Source organism: Oncorhynchus keta, chromosome 1 (genome assembly GCF_023373465.1).
Source record: "Oncorhynchus keta strain PuntledgeMale-10-30-2019 chromosome 1, Oket_V2, whole genome shotgun sequence".
Classification (NCBI taxonomy): Eukaryota; Metazoa; Chordata; class Actinopteri; order Salmoniformes; family Salmonidae; genus Oncorhynchus; species Oncorhynchus keta.
In genome coordinates, this window is record NC_068421.1 from 88189866 (window position 1) to 88209492 (window position 19627).

General features: G+C 42.0%; 2 protein-coding genes across 2 annotated transcripts in view; one reads left to right on the forward strand and one right to left on the reverse strand.

The window, feature by feature from the left end:
- cfhl5 (complement factor H like 5) overlaps window positions 1–19627 on the forward strand; it is a 207985-nt gene that overhangs the window by 18824 nt on the left and 169534 nt on the right. The gene's annotated exons all lie outside the window — the stretch shown is intronic.
- LOC127907636 (complement factor H-like) lies at window positions 83–19365 on the reverse strand. The gene is made up of 15 exons (XM_052463912.1): window positions 19198–19365; window positions 11339–11536; window positions 11032–11208; window positions 10746–10925; window positions 7863–8060; window positions 7556–7732; window positions 7270–7449; window positions 6453–6644; window positions 6154–6330; window positions 5745–5930; window positions 5082–5255; window positions 4544–4717; window positions 4212–4418; window positions 3897–3936; window positions 83–680 (listed from the first exon to the last, which is right to left on the reverse strand). Exons 1-14 carry the CDS (start codon window positions 19310–19312, stop codon window positions 3917–3919), a joined length of 2355 nt encoding a protein of 784 aa, XP_052319872.1. The 5' UTR covers window positions 19313–19365; the 3' UTR covers window positions 83–680; window positions 3897–3916.

Genomic DNA, 19627 nt, shown 5'->3' on the forward strand with positions numbered 1-19627 from the left:
CTTTAATGTGCATTTGTTAGGTTAACATCTGTAAATCTTATTCTGTTGTACTGTAGCCTTGTAAAGACTCATGGAGACAAAGTGTCATCTCTTTTCCACAACTTTATTGTCTTGATAAGGTCAATCACAATCATAACAGTTGTTCACCTTCAGGTAATGAATCACACAGCTGGGAGATACAGGAGAATATTCACACATTATAGAGCGTGTCGGTCTAATCCTGAATGCTGATTGGTTAAGACCGCATTCCAGCCGGTGCCTATTCCACAAGCTACCACTGGCTGAATCTATGATGTTAAAATGCCTATTTACTCTGTTTCAACTGACTGCGCAATCCACTGTCTCATCAGCCCAGCCAGGCAATTTATAAACTTGATAGAAGGATATTCACACAATCACATCACTTTGTACTAATATAACGAATGTACCATTTTAGTCTAGCTTTAGATAGCTGTACTGTTATTATAGTGAAGCTGAGAAAGATACTGTTATTTTGTTTCAATGATGATACAATGTAAAATGTTGAAAAGACACATGTATTCCATTACTGGATGGCTCACATTTCTTCTAAATCTAAATTAAACAAGCGACAGACACCACAAAAGCAAATGGGTCTTCTCCTTGCATAAAAAGGCGGCTTTGTACGGATTCTTGAAATTGATGGAGAGAACATCATGACTCTGTAGGAATGAAATCACATGACAAGATAATCAGTCGGTTGAGTAATAATGCTGATCACAACTACTATAGAGGATAATCTGAGGAGTAATACTGCTGATCACGACTACTATAGAGGAGAATCTGAGGAGTAATACTGCTGATCACAACTACTATAGAGGATAATCTGAGGAGTAATACTGCTGATCACGACTACTATAGAGGAGAATCTGAGGAGTAATACTGCTGATCACGACTACTATAGAGGATAATCTGAGGAGTAATACTGCTGATCACGACTACTATAGAGGATAATCTGAGGAGTAATACTGCTGATCACGACTACTATAGAGGATAATCTGAGGAGTAATACTGCTGATCACGACTACTATAGAGGAGAATCTGAGGAGTAATACTGCTGATCACGACTACTATAGAGGAGAATCTGAGGAGTAATACTGCTGATCACGACTACTATAGAGGATAATCTGAGGAGTAATACTGCTGATCACGACTACTATAGAGGATAATCTGAGGAGTAATACTGCTGATCACAACTACTATAGAGGATAATCTGAGGAGTAATACTGCTGATCACAACTACTATAGAGGAGAATCTGAGGAGTAATACTGCTGATCTGAGGAGTAATACTGACTACTATATCATGAGGATAATCTGAGGAGTAATACTGCTGATCATGACTACTATAGAGGAGAATCTGAGGAGTAATACTGCTGATCACGACTACTATAGAGGATAATCTGAGGAGTAATACTGCTGATCATGACTACTATAGAGGAGAATCTGAGGAGTAATACTGCTGATCACGACTACTATAGAGGATAATCTGAGGAGTAATACTGCTGATCATGACTACTATAGAGGAGAATCTGAGGAGTAATACTGCTGATCACGACTACTATAGAGGATAATCTGAGGAGTAATACTGCTGATCACGACTACTATAGAGGAGAATCTGTGGAGTAATACTGCTGATCACGACTACTATAGAGGAGAATCTGAGGAGTAATACGGCTGATCATTACTATTATAGATCAGAGTCTGTGGAGCAATCTGGCTGATCATTACTATTATAGATCAGAGTCTGTGGAGCAATCTGGCTGATCATTACTATTATAGATCAGAGTCTGTGGAGCAATCTGGCTGATCATTACTATTATAGATCAGAGTCTGTGGAGCAATCTGGCTGATCATTACTATTATAGATCAGAGTCTGTGGAGCAATCTGGCTGATCATTACTATTATAGATCAGAGCCTGTGGAGCAATCTGGCTGATCATTACTATTATAGATCAGAGTCTGTGGAGCAATCTGGCTGATCATTACTATTATAGATCAGAGCCTGTGGAGCAATCTGGCTGATCATTACTATTATAGATCAGAGTCTGTGGAGCAATCTGGCTGATCATTACTATTATAGATCAGAGCCTGTGGAGCAATCTGGCTGATCATTACTATTATAGATCAGAGTCTGTGGAGCAATCTGGCTGATCATTACTATTATAGATCAGAGCCTGTGGAGCAATCTGGCTGATCATTACTATTATAGATCAGAGTCTGTGGAGCAATCTGGCTGATCATTACTATTATAGATCAGAGTCTGTGGAGCAATCTGGCTGATCATTACTATTATAGATCAGAGTCTGTGGAGCAATCTGGCTGATCATTACTATTATAGATCAGAGTCTGTGGAGCAATCTGGCTGATCATTACTATTATAGATCAGAGCCTGTGGAGCAATCTGGCTGATCATTACTATTATAGATCAGAGTCTGTGGAGCAATCTGGCTGATCATTACTATTATAGATCAGAGTCTGTGGAGCAATCTGGCTGATCATTACTATTATAGATCAGAGTCTGTGGAGCAATCTGGCTGATCATTACTATTATAGATCAGAGTCTGTGGAGCAATCTGGCTGATCATTACTATTATAGATCAGAGTCTGTGGAGCAATCTGGCTGATCATTACTATTATAGATCAGAGTCTGTGGAGCAATCTGGCTGATCATTACTATTATAGATCAGAGTCTGTGGAGCAATCTGGCTGATCATTACTATTATAGATCAGAGTCTGTGGAGCAATCTGGCTGATCATTACTATTATAGATCAGAATCTGTGGAGTAATTCTGCTGACCACTACTATTATAGATCAGAGTCTGTGGAGTAATTCTGCTGATCATTACTATTATAGATCAGAGTCTGTGGAATAATTCTGCTGACCACTACTATTATAGATCAGAGTCTGTGGAGCAATACGGCTGATCATTACTATTATAGATCAGAGTCTGTGGAGTAATCTGGCTGATCATTACTATTATAGATCAGAGTCTGTGGAGTAATTCTGCTGATCATTACTATTATAGACCAGAGTCTGTGGAGTAATTCGGCTGATCACTACTATTATAGATCAGAGTCTGTGGAATAATTCTGCTGACCACTACTATTATAGATCAGAGTCTGTGGAGTAATTCTGCTGATCATTACTATTATAGATCAGAGTCTGTGGAGTAATTCTGCTGATCACTACTGTTATAGATCAGTCTGTGGAGTAATTCTGCTGATCACTACTGTTATAGATCAGTCTGTGGAGTAATTCTGCTGATCACTACTATTATAGATCAGAGTTTGTGGAGCAATCCGGCTGATCACTACTATTATAGATCAGAGTTTGTGAAGCAATCTGTCTGATCACTACTATTATAGATCAGAGTCTGTGGAGTAATTCTGCTGATCACTACTATTATAGATCAGAGTCTGTGGAGTAATTCTGCTGATCACTACTATTATAGATCAGAGTCTGTGGAGTAATTCTGCTGATCACTACTATTATAGATCAGAGTCTGTGGAGTAATTCTGCTGATCACTACTATTATAGATCAGAGTCTGTGGAGTAATTCTGCTGATCACTACTGTTATAGATCAGTCTGTAGAGTAATTCTGCTGACCACTCCTACTATAGTGGATATAGTGGACCACTCCTACTATAGTGTGTCAATGATTAGAGAAATGATTCCTGGTTGATGTGATGTTATACTCCAACGTGTTTCTGTTATGCTTCACTGATAAGCCAAAACATGCTGTTCATAATACTGTTTATAATACTTTTCATAGTACTGTTTATAATACTTGACTTCAGACATTTGCTCTGCCTTCACTCCTACTACAGGTTTGTGTGATTATAAGACATGCCATTCTCCTGGTTAATTTAACTTACCCCTTATGTTCATCATCTACCTATGAATAACGATGGCTACCTAAAAAGCAAAGAACAAATCATTTTGTTTACACAGTCAGAAGGTTACACTAGTGGTCTCATTGAATATGATCAAACAGGTGGATTGATTTTCATAAAAAAAGGTTTAGATCAAAATAAGAATGCATTTCATTTCTATTGTATTAATCTACAGTAGATAGCTCACAGGGCATCCTGGACTTATGCATTCCATATATTAGATGATGTTAAACTCTTAATGTTGAGAGAATGACTATCTTACACTGATGAGTGTTCCTTTACATGACATGAACTTACATATAGGTATGTGTTCTCCATACTGTAACTCTCCATCATCACACTTCACCGCAATTTCTTCTATATTCCATGGTGAATAACGTTTCAATTTATGGTAATATCCCTCTTCGCAATGAAGAGTCTTTTTTTCACCGTGCGCAGTATAATCTTTCTTGGGTAAATTCTGTAGATTGTACTCTGCATCAAAAGTGGAAATCTCACAAGGCCCTGATGGAAATGAAACCCAGTCATTTTTTCATTAACTTAGTGTGCAGTACATATTCATACATTTATATACACTTGACATGTAGATATAACACCATGTTCAGACCAGTTGAAAATAATGTACTTACGTAAACACTTTGGAGGACTCTGCCATTTTCCATTCAGACATCTGATGCTGCCTGTGAAACTCAGTGTAAACTGTCTGCTGCATTGGTAGGACACCTCTGTAATTACACCTTCAACATCTCTCTTTTCCTTGGTGAAATCTCCATTAGTAATGGGAGGAGGACCAGGACAGCTTGCTAGATTAAACAGGGAATAGATAGAAATCATAATACAATACCATGAAAATACAGTACTGTGATAATACAGTACCGTGAAAATACAGTACCATGATTCAGTAACATAATCCAGTACCAAGATAATACAATACCATGATAATACAAGACCATGATTATAGAATACGATATTACAGTACCATGATAATAGAAGAGATATTATTATAATACAGTAAGTACCATGATACACTATTATGATAATACAATTCCATGATAATACTGTACCATGATAATAGAATACCATTATAATACTGTATCATGATAATACAGTACCATGATAATACAGTACAGTACCATGATAATACAGTACCATAGACTTAAGACTTACCGTTACACTCAACTGGCATGTGCCATTCTCCATTCTTGCAAGTTGCTTTTCCTCCGGGGCCTTTGTATGGGCTAATGCATGTATAGTCTATTTGGTTCCCATGTTCGTATCTCTCCAGCACTTGGTCAGGAATCTCCATTCTCCTCCCTGCGCCCTCAGGCTTACCACAGTACTCTGTAGGTGAAGCACAGTATGTTTGAATTCTCAAATTACAATCAAATACCAGAGGCACAAAAGTGGCAGGGAATGACTGTGTGGTTAGAACCATAGTCAAGGGCCAATGTACAGTATATTCGGAGAATGTAACTGGGGCAATTTGTGATATATACTGTAAATATGCACTGAAACTCATCCATGATCATATCAAGGAATACTAGACTATAATGAATTATAGCAAAAAACAACAGCAACTATCTCAAAGTGGACACATTGGGGACATATTGAGAAAATATAAATCAGAGATGTATATTTCTGTAAAACCAAGCAATGCCTAAACAAGTATCCCGGATTGTATGAGAGAATAATGGTGTTATGTGATACAGAATTTTTCATCTCAATTAACATTTAGATACCGTTTTTTCCCTGTTTGAATAGGTGCTGTTCAAAGTAGAGTAACTCTAAACTGAATTACTGCATCAGTTTCAAACAGTTATCAACACTTACGTTTGCATGTTGGTGGTGGAGTTGTCCAACTCCCATTTTCACAAGTAAGTTTTTTATGTCCCTCTATTTCAAAGGACTTGCGACATTCATAATTCACTTCAAATCCCTCTATATATTTATTTTGATACAGGATTTTAACAATTGCATTTTCAACTTTAGGTGGAGGATCACATGTAATGTCTTGCACTTCAAGAGAAGAAAATATTGATGAAAGATTAGTGGGTAGAAAACACACACAGTACAGACACAGAACTACTATGTAATTACATAATATCATATGGGCTTCGGGGTCCTTTTCCCCAAACTATTTCAACATATAGTAAACATACATGGAAGGATGACTGGCCACTGTATACAATTAAAATCAAGTGATTGTTTTAAATGAACAAAACTATTAACCACTACTCACGTCCACAAGCTGGTAACGGTGTTTGCCATTCTCCATCCTTACATTTTATAGTCTTAGTTTCAGATGTGTATCCAACTTCGCAATCAATTTGAACAGTTTGTTCATTGTTATAGACTTCACTGTGAGGTACCTTTCTTGTGTTGGGAATGACAGGGATTCTGCCACATCTAGATTGATCTAGAGAGAAAGAGCATTGAGACTGAGTTTCAGACCAATATAGCCAAGTCAGAGGGAAATGCATTCTACTGTTCTTGATCTACTTTGTAAAGAGGTCATTCCTAGAGGATCTGTTTTCTTACCAATACACTCTAATATTCCAGACCATGTTCCCTCAGTACATGTGGCTTCACCCCACCAGCCCCCGGTAGAAGGTTTGAACCCTACATTGCAGGAATAGTATATCTTGCTATTCCTGGGATCAACATTCCTCTCATTTGACTGAACTATGAATCCATTCATCACAGTTGGGTTGATACATGCTCCCTCTATTTCTGGGGGAAACATTGACATGAAACATTATAGAACAAAATGTGACACATCAATGTTTTTAAATCCGGTTCTACAGTTGTAACGCTGAGTTCCTCCCAATTGACCCCGCTGCCAGCGGTAGGGAGAACTCACAAGAGGGTCACGTGGATCACCACATGTTATCCCTACAATGATAGAGATGTTTAGTATTAGCATGAATCATACCAGTACAGTAATACAGTAATTACACTGTCTATACCTCCTTATACCCTCAATATGGATGCATGCTCTCTTTATTTCTGGGAGAAACAATGGCAGGAAACATTACAGAACGCATTGTGACACATCGTTCAGTTAACAACACACTTAGAGGACCTGTTCTACAAAGCATTACCATATCAGTACATTTTGGCCAAGCTGTCAGTTTGATAAAAGCACTGAACTGAGCAATATCTGGAAAACCAGATGGAAGCAAAGTGAGTGAACGTTCATGTCATTACCAATTCCACACCAAATCCTCAAATAGGGAATAAAACAACAGGCTAAAATCGGATGCTTGATCTTTCCAGTAAACTTTAAACCTTCTGGATCAGTGTCTTGACTCACATCCTCATTTTTTTGATGATGCAAATGTAAATGTCATCCTACCTTTACAGCCAAGTGTCTTGGTCCAGCCATTTGTAGTACAGGTAGCAGTAGGTCTGGTAATACTGTCCAATAGTTCATAATTCATCTCACACTCATAAGTGAGCAGATCATTGATTTTGTATATTGTTTTCGGGTCTTTAATCACAGCATTTAGGATATCTGGCTTGTCACATGTAATCTCTGAAAGACAAACAATGTAATCCTGATGCAGTCCAAACTAACATCGGAGCACAAGGTAATTAAACCGCAGTGAAATTCAAAGATGGCTTCCTTCAAAAAACTGCACCTTCACAGAGTGGTTTTGGAGTCCAGGAGCCATCACTTGTGCATGTGGCAACACCCCGGGCATTTGTGGTTTTAAATCCAGTTCTACAGTTGTAACGCTGAGTTCCTCTCAATTGACCCCGCTGCCAGTAGTAGGGAGAACTCACAAGAGGGTCACGTGGATCACCACATGTTATCCCTACAATGATAGAGATGTTTAGTGTCAACATGAATCAAACCAGTACAGTAATACACAGTGATTCACCTGTATAAACCCCAATACACTCTCAATATATCATAATACAATATACTCTCCAGTATGAACATACGTTCACAATCGGTTGTAGAAGATGACCACTTTCCGTCCTCTTTGCAGGTTATTGTATCTTCAGTGTTACTTGAGAAAAAGTTCCAGAATCCTGAGTCACAGGTCACCATTACACGTTCATCAGGCAAGAACAGATTTCTGTCAGCAGGTGTGTAACTGGTTCCTCTTGTTGGTGGCAATGATAAATTACATTTCACTTCTGCATTTTGGAGACAAAAAATGATAGAAACACATTATGTTAGTAGTGTGCTTCAAGATAAAGAGATGAGTTACCCTGCTGACTTCAAATGTCAATATATAGTTGAGTATGAATTTGGCTGTTTGAGAAGGTTTGAATCCTAAGCAAACTACCTACACATAGTATGATGTACATTACCAACAAAGCTACTGTAATAGGTCAAGGTTGTGTGCTGGAAAAACCTGGTAGAGCATGGGTGGAATAAGCATTGTTGTGCTCGTATTAATTTCCTTTCTTTTTCGACTTCAGACCAATGCCTATTCTCACTTAAAACATGTTGTTTTGTTTTTAATAAAAAAGAAAGGTCTGAGAATTATCTAATTCAAAAGGCAAGTATTTAATTACGTTGCGAAATGAATGAATTCACATACAAGTCATAAATCTTAAGTTAGAAGGCTATATTGACATTACAAGGTATTATTCTCGACATGATCAGAGAGACCATGGCTTGTGCCATGACCACTAGATCATGAGAAAGGAAGAGTGAGGGTGTATCTCACCAGCACAGGTCAGGAGCAAAAAAAAGGTACAATGAATCTTGCACCCTTCATAACATCGGAATTATTTGAGTTGTTGACCAATAGTATTAATGTGAAATTAACCCTGAAATATCAGACCTAGATGATGTAATGACAACAGAACCTCTGCTTCTCAGAGGTGAGCCAGATAGGGGCATGAGATATCAACACAGAGAATGCTGAATTCCTGAGAAGAAAATAAAGCCTTTTGCATAGTGTTGATAAGAGACTTCGGGGGCTGGGTTGCCCTACACCTCTCAGTACCCATCATCCCTTCAGACAGTGTGATCCTTTTTAATATCCCTGAACCAACAAGCAATTGACAATGTGCTCTGTTTACCAGACTATGCGAGCCTTTGCCAAAGGCCTCCACCGTGGCCCAACAATCAAACAGGTAAAGCATCAATACAGGACTAAGATTGAATCCCACGACACCGGCTCTGACGCTCGTTGGATATAGCAGGGGCTTGCAAACTATCTCGTATTAGAAAGAGAAACCCAGTCGTGAGCTGCCCAGTGACGTAAGCCTACCAGACGAGTTAAATGCCTTCTGTGTTCAATATGAGGCAAGCAATACTTAACAATGCATGAGAGCACCAGCTGTTCTGGACAACTGTGTGATCCCGCTCTCTCCGTTGCCGATGTGAGTAAGACCTTTAAACAGTTTAACATTCAGACGGATTACCAGGATGCGTACTCAGAGCAAGAGCTGACCAGCTGGCAAGTGTCTTCACTGACATTTTCAAGCTCTCCCTGACCCAGTTTGTGATACATTACATATAAAAAAGTATGTGGACACTGCTTCAAATTAGAGGATCCGGCTAATTCAGCAACACCTGTTGCTGATAGCTGTATAAAATCGACCACATAGCCATGCAATCTCCATAGAAAAGCATTGGCAGTAGAATGGCCTTACTCAAGAGCTCAGTGACTTTTAACGTGGCACCATCATCGGACGCCACCTTTCCAACTAGTCAGTTCGTCAAATTTCTGCCCTGCTAGAGCTGCCCCGGTCAATTGTAAGTGCTCTTATTGAGAAGTGGAAATGTCTAGGAGCAACAACGGGTCATCCACAAAGTGGTAGGCCACACAATCTCACAGAGCGGGACCGCTGAGTGCTGAAGCGATAGGTTGCAACACTCAGTACCGAGTTCCAAACTGCCTCTGGAAGCAACGTCAGCACAAGAACTGTTCGTCGGGAGCTTCGTGAAATGTGTTTCCTTGGCCGAGCAGTCACACACAAGCCTAAAATCACCATGTACAATGCCAAGCGTCGTCTGGAGTGGTGTAAAGCTCACCGTTTTCTTACCAATACACTCTAATATTCCAGACCATTTTCCCTCAGTACATGTGGCTTCACCCCACCAGCCCCCGGTAGAGATTCTGAAGCCTACACTCCAGGAATAGTATATCTTGCTATTCCTGGGAACAACATTCCTCTCATTTAACTGAACTATGAATCCATTCATCACAGTTGGGTTGATACATGCTCCCTCTATTTCTGGGGGAAACATTGACATGAAACATTATAGAACAAAATGTGACACATCAATGTTTTTAAATCCGGTTCTACAGTTGTAACGCTGAGTTCCTCCCAATTGACCCCGCTGCCAGCGGTAGGGAGAACTCACAAGAGGGTCACGTGGATCACCACATGTTATCCCTACCATGATAGAGATGTTTAGTATTAGCATGAATCATACCAGTACAGTAATACACAGTGATTACACTGTCTATACCTCCTTATACCCTCAATATGGATGCATGCTCTCTTTATTTCTGGGAGAAACAATGGCAGGAAACATTACAGAACGCATTGTGACACATCGTTCAGTTAACAACACACTTAGAGGACCTGTTCTACAAAGCATTACCATATCAGTACATTTTGGCCAAGCTGTCAGTTTGATAAAAGCACTGAACAGAGCAATATCTGGAAAACCAGATGGAAGCAAAGTGAGTGAACGTTCATGTCATTACCAATTCCACACCAAATCCTCAAATAGGGAATAAAACAACAGGCTAAAATCGGATGCTTGATCTTTCCAGTAAACTTTAAACCTTCTGGATCAGTGTCTTGACTCACATCCTCATTTTTTTGATGATGCAAATGTAAATGTCATCCTACCTTTACAGCCAAGTGTCTTGGTCCAGCCATTTGTAGTACAGGTAGCAGTAGGTCTGGTAATACTGTCCAATAGTTCATAATTCATCTCACACTCATAAGTGAGCAGATCATTGATTTTGTATATTGTTTTCGGGTCTTTAATCACAGCATTTAGGATATCTGGCTTGTCACATGTAATCTCTGAAAGACAAACAATGTAATTCTGATGCAGTCCAAACTAACATCGGAGCACAAGGTAATTAAACCGCAGTGAAATTCAAAGATGGCTTCCTTCAAAAAACTGCACCTTCACAGAGTGGTTCTGGAGTCCAGGAGCCATCACTTGTGCATGTGGCAACACCCCGGGCATTTGTGGTTTTAAATCCGGTTCTACAGTTGTATCGCTGAGTTCCTCTCAATTGACCCCGCTGCCAGTAGTAGGGAGAACTCACAAGAGGGTCACGTGGATCACCACATGTTATCCCTACAATGATAGAGATGTTTAGTGTCAGCATGAATCAAACCTGTAGAGTAATACACAGTGATTCACCTGTATAAACCCCAATACACTCTCAATATATCATAATACAATATACTCTCCAGTATGAACATACGTTCACAATCGGTTGTGGAAGATGACCACTTTCCGTCCTCTTTGCAGGTTATTGTATCTTCAGTGTTACTTGAGAAAGAGTTCCAGAATCCTGAGTCACAGGTCACCGTTACACGTTCATCAGGCAAGAACAGATTTCTGTCAGCAGGTGTGTAACTGGTTCCTCTTGTTGGTGGCAATGATAAATTACATTTCACTTCTGCATTTTGGAGACAAAAAATGATAGAAACACATTATGTTAGTAGTGTGCTTCAAGATAAAGAGATGAGTTACCCTGCTGACTTCAAATGTCAATATATAGTTGAGTATGAATTCGGCTGTTTGAGAAGGTTTGAATCCTAAGCAACCTACCTACACATAGTTTGAAGTACATTACCAACAAAGCTACTGTAATAGGTCAAGGTTCTGTGCTGGAAAAACTTGGTAGAGCATGGGTGGAATAAGCATTGTTGTGCTCATGTGAATTTCCTTTATTTTTCGACTTCAGACCAATGCCTATTCTCACTTAAAACATATTGTTTTGTTTTTAATAAAGAAGAAAGGTTGGGCCTCCCGGGTGGCGCAGTGGTTAAGGGCGCTGTACTGCAGCGCCAGCTGTGCCATCAGAGTCCCTGGGTTCGCGCCCAGGTTCTGTCGTAACCGGCCGCGACCGGGAGGTCCGTGGGGCGACGCACAATTGGCCTAGCGTCGTCCGGGTTAGGGAGGGCTTGGTCGGTAGGGATGTCCTTGTCTCATCGTGCACCAGCGACTCCTGTTGTGGGCCGGGCGCAGTGCGTGCTAACCAAGGTTGCCAGGTACACGGTGTTTCCTCCGACACATTGGTGTGGCTGGCTTCCGGGTTGGATGCGCGCTGTGTTAAGAAGCAGTGCGGCTTGGTTGGGTTGTGTATCAGAGGACGCATGACTTTCAACCTTCGTCTCTCCCGAGCCCGTACGGGAGTTGTAGCGAAGAGACAAGATAGTAGCTACTACAACAATTGGATACTATGAAATTGGGGAGAAAAATGGGGTAAGGTCGGGTCAGGAGCAAAAGAAAGGGACAATGAATCCAAGACCCTTCATAACATCTGAATTATTTGAGTTGTTGACCAATAGTGTTACTGCTTCTCAGAGGTGAGGAAGATAGAGGTTTGAGATATCAACACAGAGAATGCTGAAGTCCTGAGAAGACAATAAAGCCTTTTGCATAGTGTTGATAAGAGACTTCGGGGGCTGGGTTGCCCTACACCTCTCAGTACCCATCATCCCTTCAGACAGTGTGATCCTTTTTAATATCCCTGAACCAACAAGCAATTGACAATGTGCTCTGTTTACCAGACTATGTGAGCCTTTGCCAAAGGCCTCCACCGTGGCCCAACAATCATACAGGCAAAGCATCAATACAGGACTAAGATTGAATCCCACGACACCGGCTCTGACGCTCGTTGGATATAGCAGGGGCTTGCAAACTATCTCGGATTAGAAAGAGAAACCCAGCCGTGAGCTGCCCAGAGACTTAATGCAACCGCTGTGTCAGATTTTTTTTTTACTTTACGGGAAAAGCATAATCCAGCCAGAGAAATATCTGCCATTTTGGAGTCAGCAGAAGTCAAAAATAACACCATAAATATTCACTTACCTTTGATGATCATCGGAAAGCACTCCCAGGAATCCCAGTTCGATGACAAATGACTGATTTGTTCCATAAAGTCCATCATTTATGTCCAATTAGCCACTTTTTGTTAGCGTGTTCAGCCCAGTAATCCATCTTCATAAGGCGCAGGCACTTCGTCCAGACAAAAACTTGAAAAGTTCCGTTACAGTCCTTTAGAAACATGTCAAACGATGTATGGAATCAATCTTTAGGATGTTTTTAACATAAAACACCAATAATGTTCCAACCGGAGAATTCCTATGTCTGAAGAAAAGCACTGGAACGAGAGGTAACTCTGTCGGGAGCACGCGTCACGAGCCTGAGACACTCTGCCAGACCACTGACTCAAACAGGTCTCATGAGCCCCTCCTTTGTAGTAGAATCCTCATTCAAGTTTCTAAAGACGGTTGTATTCTAGTGGAAGCCGTAGGAAGTGCAACTTCATCCATATCCCACTGTGTATTCGGTAGGCCAAGCTTTGAAAAGCTCAGATGTGCCACTTCCTGGTTGGGTTTTTCTCAGGTTTTGCCTGCCATATGAGTTCTGCATTACATGGGCTTGCTCCTATCTCTCTGATTTGGTCCTGCCGTACATACCTACACGTACGCTACGGTCACAAGACGCAGGCCTCCTAATTGTCCCTAGAATTTCTAAGCAAACAGCTGGAGGCAGGGCTTTCTCCTATAGAGCTCCATTTTTATGGAATGGTCTGCCTACCCATGTGAGAGACGCAAACTCTGTCTCAACCTTGAAGTCTTTACTGAAGACTCATCTCTTCAGTGGGTCATATGATTGAGTGTAGTCTGGCCCAGGAGTGTGAAGGTGAACGGAAAGGCTCTGCAGCAACGAACCGCCCTTGCTGTCTCTGCCTGGCCGGTTCCCCTCTTTCCACTGAGATTCTCTGCCTCTAACCCTATTACAGGGGCTGAGTCACTGGCTTACTGGTGCTCTTTCATGCCGTCCCTAGGAGGGGTGCGTCACTTGAGTGGGTTGAGTCACTGATGTGATCTTCCTGTCTGGATTGGTGCCCCCGCTTGGGTTGTGCCGCGGTGGAGATCTTTGTGGGCTATACTCGGCCTTGTCTCAGGATGGTAAAATTGGTGGTTGAAGATATCCCTCTAGTGGTGTGGGGGCTGTGCTTTGGCAAAGTGGGTGGAATTATATCCTTCCTGTTTGGCCCTGTCCGGGGGTATCATCGGATAGGGCCACAGTGTCTCCTGACCCCTTCTCTCAGCCTCCAGTATTTATGCTGCAGTAGTTTGTGTCGGGGGGCTTGTTATACCTGGAGTACTTCTCCTTATCCGGTGTCCTGTGTGAATTTAAGTATGCTCTCTATAATTCTCTCTTCTCTCTTTCTTTCTCTATCTCGGAGGACCTGAGCCCTAGGACCATGCCTCAGGACTATCTGGCATGATGACTCCTTGCTGTCCCCAGTCCACCTGGCCGTGCTGCCGCTCCAGTTTCAACTGTTCTGCCTGTGATTATTATTATTTGACCATGCTGGTCATTTATGAACATTTGAACATCTTGGCCATGTTCTGTTATAATCTCCACCCGGCACAGCCAGAAGAAGACTGGCCACCCCTCATAGCATGGTACCTCTCTAGGTTTCTTCTTAGGTTTTGACCTTTCTAGGGAGTTTTTCCTAGCCACCGTGCTTCTACACCTGCATTGCTTGCTGTTTCGGGATTTAGGCTGGGTTTCTGTACAGCACTTTGAGATATCAGCTGATGTACGAAGGGCTATATAAATACATTTGATTTGATTCTGTTATACTCACAGACATCATTCAAACAGTTTTAGAAACTTCAGAGTGTTTTCTATCCAATACTAATAATAATATGCATATATTAGCATCTGGGTCAGAGTAGGAGGCAGTTCACTCTGGGCATGCTATTAATCCAAAAGTGCAAATGCTGCCCCCTATCCCAAAAGAGAGAAACCCAACCGTGAGCTGCCCAGTGACTTAAGCGTACCAGAGGAGTTAAATGGCTTGTGTGTTCAATTTGAGGCAAGCAACACTGAACAATGCATGAGTGCACCAGCTGTTCTGGATGAGTGTGTGATCGCGCTCCCTCCTTTGCCGACGTGACTAAGAACTTTAAACAGGTTAACATTCAGACGGATTACCAGGACGCGTACTCAGAGCATGAGCTGACCAGCTGGCAAGTGTCTTCATTGACATTTTCAAGCTCTCCCTGACCCAGTTTGTAATACACTATATATACAAAACACCTCATCAAATTGGCAGATTCGGCTATTTCAGCAACACCTGTTGCTGATCGGTGTATAAAATCATCCACATAGTCATGCAATCTCCATAGACAAACATTGGCAGTAGAATGGCCTTAAGAAGAGCTCAGTGACTTTTAACGTGGCACCATCATAGGATACCTTTCCAACTAGTCAGCTCGTCAAATTTCTGCCATGCTAGAGCTGCCCTGGTCAATTGTAAGTGCTCTTATTGAGAAGTGGAAATGTCTAGGAGCAACAACGGGTCATCCACAAAGTGGTAGGCCACACAAGCTCACAGAGCGGGACTGCTGAGTGCTGAAGCGCTAGGTTGCAAAACTCAGTACCGTGTTACAAACTGCCTCTGGATGCAACATCAGCACAATAACTGTTCGTCGGGATCTTCATGAAATATGTTTCCTTGGCCGAGCAGCCGCACACAAGCCTAAGATTACCATGTACCGCCATTGAACTCTGGAGCAGTGGAAATGCGTTCTCTGGAGTCATGAATCACGTTTCTCCAGCTGGTAGTCTGACGGACGAATCTAGGTTTGGCGGATGCCAGGATAACTCCACATGCCCCAATCATAGTGGCAACTTTAAAGTTTGGTGGAGGAAGATTAATGGTCTGGGGCTGTTTTTCATGGTTTGTTCTAGGCCCCATTATTCCAGTGAAGGGAATCTTAATGCTACACCATACAATTACATTCTAGACGTTTCTGTGCTTCCAACTTTGTGGCAACAGTTTGGGGAAGGCCCTTTCCTGTTTCAGCATGACAGCAATTCAATGGCTCAGAAACGAGACGTATGTGGCTAGGTCTACAGACAGTCACGGACTACAAAAAGAAAATGAAAACCATCTTCACGAACCCTAGCTAACAAGTTGAATCAGCAATACAAAATTGGGTTTAATTATGTATTTACTAAATACCTAACTAATCACACAGAATTACACGTACACCGAATGAATCATACCCTGATTATAAATTATGTCATAAAGGAAAACGTCCATAGTGGACGGAACAGATATGACAGCTGGTTACCCAAAGGAAAGGGGGCTGGGTTTGAGTGAAAGAGCGGGGAGACTGGAGAACAAAGGGAGAAGCGATGTCTCTATCGGGCCGTAGGCAGCTACTCAATCGTAAATACAGAATCTTATGCATTTTAAATTACCGCCCATTTGGAAAAGGAAAATGCAGTAAATATTTTCTCTGAGCTGCGCTTCGGTAGGTTGGTGGTGGATGGAAGGCCGTGTTGCCCAACAGAGTCCTTTGTCCTGTGAAGAATGTCTCTGGTGGTAAATTGGATACGTTGTAGTAACGTCGTTGTGTGGTAGATGGGATATTCTGTCTGTTCTTTCCTAGCCCACGTTTGCAGCTGCTGTTGCTAACTCAACAGCTATGAGGTGTCACTTCCATCGTGAATAAGAGTTCAAAGTTCATACCATTCGCAATCAAAGCTCACGCTGAGGTTAGCTTCGTTCTGTAGTTATTATCTGAACCCTTCTGACATCGGATCGTCATCCTAATGTACCCGGAACAGGAGGTTACATGTTTGTGGAGGGAAAAGGGTGTGTTTCACAGTCTACAGCCCATGTCTCTTCACAGGGGTGGGCCACTTATTGAGCAGAGCCCTAACTTTATGAAAACCCAAATCTCTCATTTGGAAGCTAAAATTACATTTCATCTCTTCACCAATAATTTTATATTTAAACATTTGAATTGCACAACAATTCCATGTGAATCTGATAACTATAATGTGTAGACTTTCCACTGTAGAGTTTGTCTTCCTATCATTGATGAGAATGTCTCAGATGACAACTGAACTGACATCATATTCATTAAGTACCAACGCATATGTTCAACTGGTCGGATTACCAAAACATGGTTCCTTTCCCCCCACCTTCTGATGTTCCCAGAATCTCTATGTTAACCAAGGGATTTTCAATAGTCCCATCAGAAGGGTAGAGAGAGCAAAAAGGGGGGAAGAGGTATTTATGACTGTCATAAACCTACATCCAGGCCAGCGTCATGACAGAGGATAACACAGTGCCACCAATGCTGCCTACTCCCAAGGATTGTTTATGTGTTATCCCTCGCAAGGCTGCCCACCCAGACGGCATCCCTCAGATCATGCGCTGACCAGCTGGCTGATGTATTTACGGACATATTCAATCTCTCCCTATCCCAGTCTGCTGTCCCAACATGCTTCAAGATGGCCACTATTGATCCTGTACCCAAGAAGGCAAAGGTAACTGAACTAAATGACTATCCCCCCGTAGCACCTACTTCTGTCATCATGAAGTGCTTTGAGAGACTAGTCAAGGATCATATCACATCCACCTTACCTGTCACCTTACCACCCCAATAGGTCCACAGAAGATGCAATCGCCATCACACTGCACACTGCCCTATCCCATCTGAACAAGAGGAATACCTATGTAAGAATGTTGTTCATTGACTACAGCTCAGCATTCAACACCATAGTACCCTCCAAGCTCATCATTTGGCTCAAGGCCCTGGGTCTCAACCCTCCCTGTGCAATTGGGTCCTGGACTTCCTGATGGTTCGCCCCCAGGTTGTAAGGGTAGGCAATAACACATCTGCCACACTGGCCCTCAACATGGGGTCCCCTCAGGGGTGCGTGCTTAGTCCCCTCATGTACTGCCTATTCACCCAAGACTGTGGCCACACAACTCTAACACCATCATTAAGTATGCCGACAACACATGGTGGTAGGCCTGATCACCGACGATGATGAGACAGCCTATAGGAAGGAGGTCAGAGACCTGGCAGTGTGGTGCCAGGACAACAACCTCTACCTCAATGTGAGCAAGACAAACACGCTTATTGTGAACTACAGGAAAAGGAGTGCCGAGCACGTCCCATTCCCATCCATGGGACTGGAGTGGAGGTCGAGCTCTTCAAGTTCCTTGGCGTCCACACCTCTAAGGACCTATCATGGTCCAAACATACAAAAAAAGTTGTGAGTAGGGCTCTGGAGGCTGAAAAGATTTGGCATGGGGCCTCAGATCCTTAAAAATGTTAAACAGCAGCTCCATCGAGAGCATCCTGACCGGTTTCATCACCACTTGGTATGGCAACTACTAGGCATCCGACCGCAAGGTGCTACAGAGGGTAGTACGTATGGCCTACTACATCACTGGGGCTTAGCTCCCTGACATCCAGGACCTCTATACCAGGCAGTGTCAGAGGAAGGCCCTAAAAATTGTCAATGACTCCTGCCAACCAAGTCAAAGACTGTTCTCTCTGCTACCGCACGGCAAGCGGTACTGGAGCGACAAGTCTAGGACCAAAAGGCTCCTTTAACAGCTTCTACCCCCAAGCCATAAGACCACTGAACAGTTAATGAAATGGCTTTCAAGACTATTTGTATTGAGCCCTTATTATATTATTATTTAAACTTATTTTTTTGCACTGACTCTCTTGCACAGGCTCAATGTAAACTGACTGGAATATAACCACACATACTACAATGACACTCCAACACACACGGACACAGACATATGCATATTTTCATCACGCACACATTCCTTCCCACTGTTCACGTACGCTGCTGCTACTCTGTTTATTATCAGCGTCACTTTACCCCTACCGACAGTACATGTAAATATTATCTTACCTCAACTACCCCGTACCCCTACACATTGACTCAGTACTGGTACCCCTTGTTTATAGCCTCTTCATTGTTTTTTTTATCTACTTATTTTTCCTTAAATGTATTTAGCACATAACTCTGCATTGTTGGTTAAGGGCAGGTAAGTAAGCATTTCACGGTAAGGTATTTGCCACATGTGACAAATTAAAGTTGGATTTGATTTAGTTGTGCAGCATTTGATAAAAGTAGCATAGCAAACACATCAGTTACGTTTGCTCACTTTGTATAGTCTAGTCAGTCTTACAGAGTAATTGGTGGATACTAACACAATGTGGGCACTACAAGCATGTGAGAAAGTGAAGGAAAACACATCCTTACCAGTCTGAGCTGATGAAGCATCCACATTCACCCATACCACCAGACACAGCAGAGTCAGAGATGATTTCATGTTGATCAAATGGTAGATGCAGTAAAAATGGAAGGAGTAGAACATAAATAAACAGTGTCTATCCCAAAGTTAATGTTTGTCTACAGAGTTCCAGCCCCCAGGGAGCACTGAAGAGAACCACTGTCCAGGGGGACTGACCCAAAATACTAGAATTCAATCTATTGCGGTAGAATCACCGAAAATATCACACAGTTTTTGTGAAAAGGCTCAATAGAAAAGGCTCTGGGTGGGGGAAGTACCCTCCCACACATGGACATGCAGTAATTGGACTGCTGTGTCATCACCCCTTGCAACAGGCTAATGAAGAGAATGCAGAAATGATTATTTCCAAGGAACTTGTCAATTGTGTTGCTTTAGCCT

Coding starts and splice junctions, on each gene's coding strand:
- LOC127907636 (XM_052463912.1), bottom strand. CDS start 19,312: ATGTTCTACTCCTTCCATTTTTACTGCATCTACCATTTGATCAACATG. Junction 5,256..5,744: donor TCCACCACCAACATGCAAAC/GTAAGTGTTGAT, acceptor CTTCACCTACAG/AGTACTGTGGTAAGCCTGAG. Junction 4,718..5,081: donor CATGCCAGTTGAGTGTAACG/GTAAGTCTTAAG, acceptor TGTTTAATCTAG/CAAGCTGTCCTGGTCCTCCT.